The 13,877-nt window shown below is 40.3% G+C and overlaps 1 protein-coding gene across 2 annotated transcripts in view; it reads left to right on the top strand.

Moving 5' to 3' along the window:
• lrrk1 (leucine-rich repeat kinase 1) overlaps positions 1-13,877 on the top strand; it is a 161,264-nt gene that overhangs the window by 20,784 nt on the left and 126,603 nt on the right. Inside the window, exon 3 of one of the 2 annotated variants that reach the window (XM_067598039.1) lies at positions 6,819-7,009. In XM_067598039.1, coding sequence (XP_067454140.1) covers positions 6,819-7,009 — 191 coding nt within the window. Of the gene's footprint in view, positions 1-6,818; positions 7,010-13,877 lie in introns of those variants that run through there. The other variant, XM_067598047.1, reaches the window with a different exon arrangement.

Genomic DNA, 13,877 nt, shown 5'->3' with positions numbered 1-13,877 from the left:
GCACAGTGTATTGTCAAGATATGGGAACATGACAGTTCCTCTGTGAGCCTCTGCAACCTGTCATTACCCATAACTGTCTACATTGACAACTGGGGGAAGGCAGCACTGGCAATGGCTTACTGTCTAAAAGTATTTTAATAAATTGTCATCCACAAGATTTCAGTCTGGGTTGATTTGACAACAGCCATGGTTATTGGTGGTAACAGCATACACTACTTTGTGTATGTAGCTACTTTGTCAGAAATACAACTAAATAGCTACTTGTGTATCAGTTTACATCTCACGTTGTTTTAATAAAGAAATCAAGCAATAATTGGCCTTTTTCCGTCATGCCCAAAGCAGTCGTGATCTGATTCCTTGCTGTATGTAGTGCAAGGACACAGTAAAGTTGGTTGTCTTGCTTAGGAGGTGTGCAGCCTGTTGCCTGCAGCTCTTCATCTAACAACTCAATGTGGCTGCTCAAGACTCTTCCTTTACTCTGACATATTTGAAAATTATAAGCTGTTAAAAATGATTTTTTGTAGATGCATTTTTAATGAACGATACCTGTCAGATACAAATACACTGCATATACTATGAGTTTTTCATAATAAAAGTAATTTGTGTTTCACCAGTTGAATACTTTGAATTGCTGTATTAAATTCATTAGCAGTAACTTAATACAGCTCTGACATGGCGTTAGGAGAGTGAACTGTAAACAGTGAGGCTGATATCAGTGAGATAAACATGCAATGAAATGCCACTAACAATGACGGTGACGATTATATAGAGTTAATTACACAATGTATATCGAATGACAATTACTAAAAAAAACTGCCAAATTGAAATGGGGTTTGATTTAATTCAAATCTTAAAAGTTATAACTTTAACAACATATTTTACACACATAACTTATGTAAAACAAACATCATCCTTTTACAGAACTACTGTAACTGGTCCAATCTTAACTGCAGTGCTTCATGAAAAGAGGAAGCCTGTGGTTTGGTTGTCTGGAAGCCTTTAGGATCACTTGGGTCACCAGACACAAATATGACGCTGTGAAGAAGCTGTTTGACATCTGTGAGAACCTTAATACTTTATAAAATAAGTGATATACAGTATATACTGTATGCATACCTTCCAGTTACAGATTAATTATCAGTCCATTGAGCACTGTTTGTAGCAGAGTCTCCTGTCCAGCAGATTGATGGAAACATCTGAAATGTTTTCAGTTCACCAGCTGCCAAAAGTTTAGTTTTAATTCAATCAGTGTCTATTGGTTGTGTGTGTAGGTGAGTGTGACAGCTGATTTGCTTGTAAAAATTACTTTACCAACTTTTTTGCAACGCCACTTTCAAACACATGCTGTTGTGATTTATATGATAAAAAATATATTAATACACATATTCAATTGTTATTGCTGGCTTCCTTCTAGTCTGTGGTTGAGTTTCAGCGCTTCCTGTGACTGAACAGCCCAACTCTCAAGTGGCAGTCTCTGTTGAAGTTTCTGCAGGTGTAGTGTGCGCCTGACTCTCTGTGGATGCTGATTCTGCCTTTTGTCATCTGCACTCCTTCCTTTCTTCCCACAGTGGTCTAATGGTTTCACTCCCTCAGGCTTTCTCATGTAGCCTCAGCAGTCCAGTCAGACTCTGTGCCTTAATTATTCATAGAAAACCCACTGGGCTGCAGAAAACAGGCACATGCAGCCGAAAGAGGAAACTGGAGTGTTTGCTGGTGAAATTAATAACCAGTCTGACTGACTGCACAGTGAGGGCAGTTTGTGTTGTATTCCATGTTTCACTTGCTTAACTTACGAGCAGAGGTTTCATTTTATTTACCAAGAAATATGTGTACACTATATATGGTATGTTGCGGCACAAAGAACCCTGAAAAGAATACCATGCAGTCAAACAATAACTCACATTACTAACTGCCACTTCTAAATGAACAGGCTTATTCTGTGCAACAACTGCATCACAGGTTTAGAAAACAAAACCAGGATACTGTTGTTGTGGCCTGACTCCTGTTTGCATAGGAGGAAGTGCACTCATGCGTGATGCCATGCTCTGTCTGCACTGTTTATAGTGTCAGGGTTGTAAATGAGTGAACAATGAGTGAAGAGGACCTCTGGTCAGTGAATGAGCTGCAGGCCCAGGTCTGCAACACTATCCTGTGCAAGTAGAAACTGGTCAACTGCCCTGGGGCCCCATACCCTCACCCCAAAGGCCTGAGTGTTCCTGCCTAGCATGTGGTGATTTGATTGATTTTGATTGATTTTGTTATTTCCCAGCAAGGCAATTAAAAAAAAGTGCACAGTTATTTGTGAATATGCCCCATACAGCACAATATAAATTGAAATGATGAAGTCTTAAAAGGTTCCCTGTCAAAGGACCTTTTATTATTTTAAGTCGTATAGTGCTTAGATTTTACGTTCCTAAATGTACTATCACAAAATGACATGAAGCACACCTTGCACAGGTTATTATTCAATGCCTGGTTTCAGAGGCTCTTGGAAAAAATATGCCATCATGTGTAGTCTGCAGTCTGCACTGTACCAGATGGCTACTGAAAGGCAACAATATATGTATACATTGCACAGAGAGCAGGAGAAATGGGGGACAGGCTAGTGCCAGAAAATAGTGAGATTTTAATATTCTGTATTCAACAGAATGAAAACAATTGAGTCACAATGTGTTAGTCATTGCAAAATTCCTTTTTGATTGTTAAAGGACATTTTATATCGAAATGCGTCCCCCGACTTGTACTTTATCCTCACATATAAATAATGCAATTATAAATTCCTTACAGTATATTGATCTTTGGATTTCCACTTGTTGCTGTCAGATTAGTTTGTCAGACGTTAAAGTTAACATTGATGCTTTTTATTGGACGGTTAATGTCAGCACTGCCTGTGTGGACTTTTGGGCCCTTACTGTACAGACCACCTTAATAAAATATGGATAAATGATAATTAATAGAGTCAGTGTAGGATTTCGTACATTACAGTGAGGACAATAGGTGCAGGTGCGTTGCAGTGTAATCACCTGAACCCGATAACGCTGTCATCCCATATAGAAATTCAGAGCCCTGCGTCTTCATGTTCTTGTGAGTTTGGACTCCTGAGTTCAACTCTCCATGTCTGAACTGTATTGAGAAAGGTCTACTGTTTTGTACTAAAAAGAAATGATGTAAGATCAGGGCCAACAGCTGCCAATCAAGTTTTTGCATTTGTTTCGTGAGTTGTTAGTTATCACACACCACCATGTTTATGTTGTCTCACATTGTGATCATCAACATCACACCGAAAAAAAATATTTCTGTCAGCATGCTGACTTTTGTTGAATTGAACTGATTACATTTTCTCTCCTATCTGAATACATTAGTTCAGTTCAACAGTTCAACTCAAAATAACAATATACAGTGGAAACTGCTTATAGTGATCACATCTGTCTGGGTCAAATCAATCATTGTAATTTATGATTTTTTTTTTTTTTCTTAATTTCTTATGCAGATAACCATTTTATTGACATTTGTATATTTATAACATGAATATAAAATGATGAAACGGGCAGCTTCGCTATTTACTGAATTTTATTGACTGTTTCAAAATAAAGTACAACTGTTTCAAACACTGGTGGTTTCGCTGTTGCATCTCATTGGCTTGTTTTTGGCAGTTTGTCATAATTTTGAAGGAGACATTTTTTATTGAGAGAATTTCTTTTTCCTGTCATGATTTCAGTGTGCATGCAGCACCTGCCTCAGGTAACCAGGCGGAAGCAGTAGGGCTGTAGTCTGCTGGTCGATTAGTTGGTCGATATGCTCTCGTCTGACTAAATTCTCATTGGTCGAATAATCTGTTATTTTCATAGGGAATGAGGGTGCTACATCAATAGCTCTCCGGGATCAATCCATTATTTCCTGCGGCGGGAGGGACAGACTAACAAATTACCTGTGGAAAACGGGGATTTATTCAAAACACCCCCCTTGTTTTCACAACTTTGAACTCGCCCAACCTAATGGAGACTGCTGGGTCTGACTGTACTAAACGTTTACTGAACGTACTGAATGTTTACTGAATCAGTGTTTCTCCTATAATTATCACAACAAGAACCCCCGCCAGGCCAAAAATATATTTTTTAATGCCAAAAATAACGCCAAATATCCATTCATGCGGAAATCAATAGCGTTTGGGAGTCTCTGTGCACCGCTGCTCCGGTACATGAGGCAACCTCTGCGTCATTGCCTGGAAAACTATTGGTAGCGTAACGCTGTTGAGGAATATGGCATTGCGTAGTGTGTTTGCCTAGCGAGTGGGAAAGAGCGAGTGGCAGAGAAGTCACAGTGGATGTGAGCGGAGCAGAGGAAAAGGTTAGTAGTAAGTTGTCAGTCTGGCAGTAAATGTACAGTACCCCCTAGGAAGCAGAGGGGTTGCGTGTTTAGGCTGTGGGGTTGGAGGCCAAAAACATTTGGAAGAAGAGGGGAGGACATTTCTCTTCGTTTGATAACGTTGAAAATAAAGTTTGGCTTTGTTGATGGCTTCCCGACTCATTTTAATAAAGACATGAGAGAGAGAGAGAGAGAAAAGAGGGAGAAGCAATGGTCGAGTGAGCTAGAGAGTAGATGAGGAGAGTGAGTGGTGGTAGTGAGAAAGCCAAGTGAAGTGAATGAGAGGAATAAAACTTTATTTTCTGATTGTTTTATGACAGTTACAAATAAATACACCCACACCCCGGACAACCCTGCAGAGGTGCACCTGATAATGGTGACACAGCCACTAAATACACATCATACGTGTATTATGAGAGTAAGATAAAAATAGAATAGAATTACTGTAGTTTTAAATTTTTTCTCCATATGTTTCTATGTATGAAAAGACCCCAAATGAACACTGTCCGCGGTTTACTTCTTTACTGTAAGCAAATTATTTAAATTGCCTTTGTATAGGAATGATTCTGTCCTGAGCTTTTTGATCACCGTGATCACTATTAGCGGTCTCCAATTTAATATGCAACTGCAACACAGTGTACAGTAAGCTCTTACCATGAATGTTATGCATGCTTAGTGCAGATTGAGACCTACCACTAGAAGCTTGGCAAGGGTGTGTTTCTCACAGATGGCTGAATAAATCTGTATCAACATCATGTTGAATTTGATACTGTGCACACCTAATGTGCTTATGCTAATGCAGTGGATAGAATTTGCTCAGTTGTCATGCAGTCACTTTATTGGGCTAATTCTGAGCTTTGATGAAATATATCTGCTACTCAGTGCAGACCATGTTTTATGATTGCAAATGAAGTTTACAGGAATATGTTCACCTGATTTGATTTGAATTATTAGAATTTCCGGTTATTATCCAGGGGACGGATGTAATGTTATTAAATATCAGGGTACTTAATCTAGCTGTACTTCAATATAATATTTCTGTGTCACAACTGAGCACTTTTTAGAGCAAGTGTGTGTTTGTATTTGCTGAACACTTATGTTATGTTTTCATTTATTTATATTTTTACTTTACAAGAGCAGGTTAATTTAAATCCTGTTATTAAAAAAATATTGCACTGATAGCAGAACTGCCTCACTTACCTGATTTACTACCTTTTTTTTTTTTTTTAACACCTAAATTCTCAAGAAATAAAGACACTCACCACACATCTGACTGGGAAGCCTAAATGCTTCAAGAAAGTCTAATTCTATCATTAGATATTGGAAACTGGAGCCAAGTACTGCACATTGGCATTTTCAATCAAGTATTACTTCTGGGACACACAGCCTGCATGAGCAGCGCATGTGCGTCACGGAACCTCTTGCTTTTCATTTCAGCGCGCATGTGTACAGGTCAGAGCAGCCACACAGTCCGCGTATTATGCATGGCTGCTGCGTCGCATCATCTAGAGATTTGAGGTCTTGCCTATTTTCTCTATGTGATGTGTGCGGTTCTCAGCAGAAATAGACAGGGAAAACGATCTGTTGACAGTCATATGACCAGTGCCAGCAACTTTACACATTTGACAATTCTTTCAATGTCTATATCTGTAGAATATGTCACAGACATGAAGTGTCACCACTGCGGGTCAGCCTGCGCGGTGTATGCCAGGGCAGGGAGCCTCTCTGGCGGTGAACTCCAGTACGGAGAGTCGGTGACACATGGAGCTTCAGCAATATAATCAATAAAAAAAATTTTTTTTGAAAACCACGTCCTGTTTGAGGAGTGTATGTGGCTGACAGAAGTAGTTCCAGCCATACCCCACCATGCCCATCAGAAAGAAAGCCGTTTTCACCTCATATATCGTTTATTTATTTTTAACAATTGATCACATGCTTCTTAATTGTTTTCTGACTAAACTAAATATAAATGAAATTTATAATTAAATGATATGAAACGTGCTATTATTGATGGCCATTATCAAACTCTGTGTAGAAAGATAGAGCTGGCAGCAGAAGCGCCGCAGCAGCAACGCTGTCTGTGTGGATGCTGCAAGCATGTAAGACGCAGCAGTTCAACGATGCACATGCACTCTTGAGGTTCATGCAGACTGTGTGTCCCAGGCGTTAGTATTGGCCTTTAAATACCAATATCAGTGAGGTCAGTGTCAAATACTAATTCCACCTGCCACCACAGGCTCTTACTCTTTCACCATGTGCACTAATCCACTCAGCTGTACTGTTTTTATGGTGACCTACTTCTGGATGTATACTGCTAACAGGACTATAGCAAGACTATGTGTTCTACCTGCAACATGCTGCCACAAGCTTCCATATGATCCCACTCTTCCACAGAAATACTCATTTTAACTCCTGTTTGGCCACAAATTTCCCTCTGCTCTCTGTGGTGTCAGGACCGGGGGATGAAATGGGAGCCAAGGCATCGTTGGTGGAGGGTCCAGTTCCTGGCTCTGCAATGGCACCTTCTCCCACTCTGGAGAACATCCAGGCGGCGTACGCAGAGGGAAAGGAGGAGGCTGCCAGGGAGCTGATACAACAAGCCTGCTGCATGGAGTGCGGTGTGGGGACGAACCGCATTGAAGGGGTGGGTACACTAAAAATATACATGACAGTCCCATTTTAAATTGCATTACTGGTTGAGCTGTCATCATCACTGTAACATTATGAGTTGTAACTCTCTGTGAGGATTTTCTTAGGAAAAAAAACAACTGTTTTTACTCTGATTATATAATAGTCAGTGCAGTACAGTACACACTCTGTTACATTGGAAATAAGGAATCTTAGGAATCTCTCATTAAGATTGGTAACAGGCTTTTAATTCAGGGATCGAAGGACCTTTCACAATAAGTCAGAAATGACATTACAATCTGATATCCAAAACTTAATAAATAAACTCAGTAGCAATCAGAAAAAAACCCTCCCTCGTTACCTCCACTGAGATACCCTTAAGCAAGACACTTGACTCCAAACTGCTCTTGTGGAGCTGCTCAGTGAGCAGCAGATCAGATGGTGGTTGTACTCGGCAGCTTCCAGGTGTGAATATATGGAGCTTGTTTGTGTGAGCAGGGTGGCCATTGCTCTCTGAGAAATTTTCCTGGATAAAGAGTCTAGAAAAGTGTGATTTTTATGCACATATACCTTTCACACCAAATCTAGTATTAGTCTCAAAAGATTTGCAGCTGAAAAACTGAAACCTCTGAGCATACAGTACAGCCATCCTGTGTATTGTGACAAATTTTAACAAGAGTGATAGCAAAGAAGGTTTAGGATGAATTAATGACTCCAGACTAAAGTTCATATCACAACTGAATGTTGACGCCAACTGTTCAAATAAACATTGAATCTTTCATTTTTCCACATTACCACTGAACACCAAAAAATATTTCTTTTTTTCTTTTTTCTTTGTTTCAACCTTTATTCATTCAGGGAAGTATTTATGAGAGAAAGCCTCTCTTTTGCAGGAAGGCCGTGATCAAATTTACACAGTAACACACATTCACACCAGGAAGCTGCCCAGTACAACCACAGTCTGATCTCCTGGCCACTGAGCAGCTCCATTGTTACTTGCAGATATATTTTATCGATAAACAGACATGGCCGACATTATTGGTACCCTTACATTTTATTAAAATAATGCACCATTGGCCCTGAACAATGTTGAAATTAAGAGGTATTTTAATTCAATTTAATTCAGTGCATGTCTATGTTTGGTTTGCAGTGGAACAAAATAAACAAGTTGTGAAAATAACTGAATTCATGCTCATTCTACAAAGACATTCTGAAATAGCCTGGACAAAATTATTGGTACCTTGTAGAAGTTATAAGAAATAATTGATTTGTAGTGATACTTTAAGCTATTTTAATTAGTATCACAGGTGTTTTCAATCTTATAATCATTCATGTAGCCAGTTTAAAAGAAGAAAATGACTCCCTCTGCTGTTTTGCCACTGTGTGCATCACGTTGAACATGGAAAACAGAAGGAAAACTAGAGAGTGGTCTGAAGACATTAGAAAAAAGGTAATAGCCAAGCATAGTCAACGTAACAAGGTTACAAGACCATCTCCAAAGAGCTTGATGTTCCTGTGACCACTGTTGCCAATATTATTTAGAAGTTAAAGGCCATTGGAACTGTACGAACTTGCCAACATCTCTGGACGTGGTTGCAAGAGGAAAATTTGCCTGATATTGAACAAAAGGATTGCTTGAATGATCTAGAAAGAACCAAGGAAAACTTCAATACAGATCCAAGCTGATCTTCAACTTCAAGGTACAATAGTTTCAATTCACACCATTCGTCGCTGTCTGAATGAAATTGGGCTCCATGACAGAAAATCCAGGAAGACCCCACTTCTAAGAGGGAGACACAAAAAAGCCAGACAGGACTTTGTCAAAATGCATGTTGACAAGCCACAGTCCTTCCGGGAGAATGTGCTTTGGACAGATGAAACAAAATTAGAGCTTTTTGGTAAATCACACCAACCTGTTTACAGAAGAAAAAATGAAGCCTTCAAAGAAAAGAACACCATGCCTACAGTGAAACATGAGGGAGGCTCAGTGATGTTTTGGGGTTGCTTTGCTGCCTCAGGCACTGGGTGCCTTGAATCTGTGCAGGGCACAATAAAATCTGGACTATCAAGGCATTTTGGAGCGAAACATAAAGCCCAGTGTTAGAAAGCTTTGTCTTAGTCGCAGGTCATTGGTCTTCTAGCAGGATATTGACCCCAAACATACATCAAAAAGCACCCAAGAGTGGATGAGAAGAAAAACGTTGGACTGTTCTGAAGTGGCTTGCTATGAGTCCTGATCTGAATCCCACTGAACATTTGCGGAAAGAGCTGAAACTTGCATTTGGGAGACGGCACCCATTCACTGATATCCCTACTTACATAGTATTCAGCCACAGTGCGATATGATGATATATATTGTGTGACGAGAGAAAAATGTCTATCGTTTCATATAATGCTCTATTGTTTACATCGTTGTGACACAAATCACATTCTTTATGGCAATATTTTTCGTCATTTGGAGTCTCTCCAACTTTTGTGCAGATTACATAGATGAATTACTCTTCTTGGCTTTTTACTCACAAAGCTTTTATTGCACTTACAGTAACATAATGACTTTAGTTGTTGTCAACTTTGAGCCAGACTGTTGTAATTTTCACTCTAGGCCTGTTAATATCTCACTTTATTAAGATTAAATATTTTTTCAGACGAGAAAGTAACCATGTAGATTCCAAACATGTGGTCAGTTTATCCAAATAACACCCATTTGTAAATCTGTTGCGACGTTTTCGGAGATGTGAGGAGCCGCTGGCTGGGTGAAAGCAGCCGGTCATCTCAGCTGCTAGCAGCCCGAGTCCTGCGTCGTCATCCCGGGGAGAAAATGATCCAATGAACTGATCTGTGCAGCTCTTTGGTGATTCACTGCTAGTTCTAATGTCTCTGTAGCATTTTTGATATATGATATAATCCTCCTGGAAGATAAATGTTGGAGTCACAGATTAATTGTAGCTCCCATACTGGCGCCAGAATAGGGAGGACAATGAGACTTTTTGTGTCCCCACTTTCAGGTGTTATGGTAATAAAGTGGTAACATCTAAAGCCAGGTATTACGGTCACAGCGATAATGTCTAATCTAAAATGTTGGACCTTTAAATCCAATCTTAAACAGAACATGGGGGACTGTGAGTAGCCTACGATGCTTGCCAGTTCAGACTAGTTTCAATAATTTATCTACCAAATACAACAGTGGGCCCTATTTTTCTTGATAGTGAAATGACCAGCGCAAGCAGCACACAGATAGTTTGGTATTTCCCTGACCTTGAAATTTGCTTTGCCCGTCTGTGTGGTGTTGTGATGTGCAGCGCTGCACGCACGGTGAATTGCCGGGAGGAGACGCGCAAATAGGCAGCGCAGAACCACATCTGTTTCTGGAGCAAAGTCACTCCGCTGCCACTTGGTGATTTTATCAACAAGAGCAGACTAAATACTTGCTTTAAATGTGCTGCAATAATGGATTAATGCCTAAAATAAAAAACAATGAAACATTCTCCAGCCAAAATGGGCATAGAAATAACGTTTAATGAGGTTAAAGCATCTGTACTGATCTGTAAATGAATCTGGGTGATTCTGACAGTATCTGCTGTCCACAGCTGCGTTATAGTGTATGAAGCCCTTTTCCCTTCAGTTCATTAAGGCAGTAGGACTGATATGTTGATAAATCTGAAGCCTCTGAGGTGCTGCGCCAGAGTGCAGTGCCATTACGCATGTTGGTTCACTGCGTTTACCTTCATTTAATCGTTCATTTACTACCATAAAACCTGAAAGTGGGGACATAAAAAGTCTCATTGTCCTCCCTGTTCTGGCGCCAGTGTGTTGAGCACTGGGCAAGTTCAACTCGGGAGTACAAACCTCTGAGGATGGGAAGACGCTTAATAAAATAAAACAAAATTTAATATTGACTAATCTGTTTGTTTTTAATACATTTATATTTATGTAAATGTGGTGATATCTGTACATATAGAGCCCCAGGGGCAGTGCTGCTGTTCTGTCCAGAAAGAACATGAAGCTTCACTGTAACTTGCAGTCAGACAAACTAATGTAGGAGCTACAAATAATCTGTGACTCCATCATTTATCTTCCAAGAAGATTATATCGTATATCAAAAATGCTACGGAGACATTAGAACTAGCAGTGAATCACCAAAGAGCTGCACAGATCAGTTCATCAGATCATTTTCTCCCCGGGATGATGACGCAGGACTCGGGCTGCTAGCAGCTGAGATGACCCTTTCACCTGGCCAGCAGCTCCTCACATCTCTGAAAACGTCGCAACAGATTTACAAATGGGTGTTATTTGGATAAACTGACCACATATTTGGAATCTACATGGTTACTTTCTTGCCTGAAAAAATATTTAATCTTAATAAAGTGAGATTTGTGCATACGCACTGTTTGTGAATGAGGCAGTATGGGAGAAGTAACCAGCATAGCCAGTGACAGTTGCTGATCCAGTAAGTTAAAGCTGTTAGACACTGGGTTCAAACCACAACAATGCTAAACACGTTTCGCAGAGGAATAATGCACACCAAAGTCTGAGACAAATGGTAAGGCTTTATTTTACAGGTCTCTTAATTTTATACTAATTTGCAGATATTTAACATTTAAGTAGCAGTGTGCAGATTTCAGTGGCATCTAGTGGAATGGACATGGCAGAAATGGAATGTAATATTCATAAGCATGTTTTAAGTAGTGGATAATCATCTGAAAATAAGAATCGTTGTTTTTATAATCAACGATTGTAACATCTGTGTATAATAGAATGTTAGTTTCTTTCATGTTGTTCGTGTCTATCATTCACATCTCACACCAACTGTATTAATTTTTCTCTGAGTTGAAGTAGTGGCCAGAAACCAAGCCATCAGCTTGGCCCAGCAATCAGCCTGTTCCAAACAGGCACTGTACTAGTAAGAATAATGGGGGGGGGTTAAGTTGGTTGAGTTGTTCCATGTGCAGTTTTTTCAGTATTTTTTCAACAATTTTGCATGCTGTTCATTCTTAGGACATTTCTTTGAAAGGGTTATGTTATTTGGTAGTATATGGGAAATGTGCTCATTAAAGAGTTTTAAAGAAAGAATCTAATGTGTCAGTACTAATACAAACTAGGTACTTTCTGTCAGTTAAAAAATTGTTAAGTGTCTGAAGTTTCTTCAAATTAACAACTGGGAACCAGGTGCATAGCTCTGGGTGGGCTCAAGGCAGTCAGTGAATACTGTTTCAATTTGAAATGTGACTATGCGACCAATAAAAATAAAACAATTTCTTGTTTACCATATGATGATGTTGATGGGTCAGATTTTTGGAGTGGCAGCATGTTCCGCAAGTGCCAGATTGTGAGCAGCCCCTCCTCTTTCACTCAGTGACTACAGCCCACACATTGCACAAAGAAGCCTACTTTCCGCTTACTAGCTGCTTAAAATTTAATATAGTAATTTAATGGCAAAACAAAGCACTTTGCTTAAATTTGTCACAAAAATACGTTGTAGAGGAGAAACTGGCGCAGGAGTAGTCTCTTCCTCCTCCTCCTCACAAGTGCCAAGTAACGACACGTGGATGCTAAATCAGCCCTTGACAGCCCTTCTCTGTCAAGGGCTGAATTAGTAGTCAAGTGCCTGTTGTTACTAAGCTGCTGCTGCTGACATCGCCGCATCTGAATTTCCAATCTCCACCCCTCCATGCCAAAGCACAGGTACCTGCAGTGTGCAGCCATGCACTCAGAAAAGCAAATTTAAATATTTTACCCTCCTATTATGTTCGAAAAGGGTTTACACCAATACACCCTTAGTATTTGTGGGTCTGATTTGCGTTTGAATTAATTAACAAGCACTGGAAAAAACACTAATTATCATCCAGTAAAATGTTTTTTCTAAGTAACTTTTTCGTCCATAACCATAATATATACAGGTATAATATTATACTATATACACTGGTCAAAAAAATTAAGGGAACACTTAACCGTCACAGTATAACACCAAGTCACTTAAACTTCAGGGATATTAATCTGTCCATTTAGGAAGCACAAGTGATTGTGAATCAATTTCACCTGCTTTAGTTTAAATGAAAGTGACAACAGGTGTAATTGAGAGGCAAAAGCAAGACAAACCCCAAAAAGGAAATGGTTTTGCACGTGATGGCCACAGATAATTGCTCTCTCCTTATCCTTCTTGACTGATTCTTCTCTAGTTTTGTGTTCTGCTAGTGTCCTTGTCACTACTGGTAGCATCAGGCGGTACCTGCAGCCCAATCAGGTTGCACAGGTAGTCCAGCACCTCCAGGATGTCACATCCATACGTGCGGTCGCAAGAAGGTTTGCTGTGTCTCCCAGCACAGTGTCAAGAGCAGAGATACCAGGAGACCGGCTGTTACACAAGGAGACCTGGATAGGGCTGTAGAAGGACATCAACCCAGCAGCAGTACCGGTATCTACTCCTTTGTGTGAGAAGGAACAGGAGGAGCACTGCTAGATGACCTGCAAAATGACCTCCAGCAGGCTACTGGTGTGCATGTTTCTGACCAAACTGTCAGAAACACACTCCATGAGGGTGGCATGAGGGCCCAATGTCCTGTAATGGGCCCTGTGCTCACAGCCCAGCACTGTGCAACCTGATTGGCATTCGCCAGAGAACGTCAGAATTGGCAGGTCCGCCATTGGCACCCCGTTCTCTTCACAGATGAGAGCAGGTTCACACTGAGCATATGTGACAGGCGTGAAAGAGTCTGGAGTCGAAGTGGTGAACGTTATGCTGCCTGTAACATCATCCAGCATGACCAGTTTGGTGGTGGGTCAGTGATGTTCTGGGGAGGCATATCCTTGTAGGGTTGCACAGATCTCCATGTCATAGCCAACGGTACCCTGACTGCTGTTAGGTACCAGGATTAAATCCTCAGAGC

This window comes from Thunnus thynnus, chromosome 1, assembly GCF_963924715.1.
Source record: "Thunnus thynnus chromosome 1, fThuThy2.1, whole genome shotgun sequence".
Lineage (NCBI taxonomy): Eukaryota > Metazoa > Chordata > Actinopteri > Scombriformes > Scombridae > Thunnus > Thunnus thynnus.
This window is presented reverse-complemented; position numbering and strand designations above follow the sequence as displayed.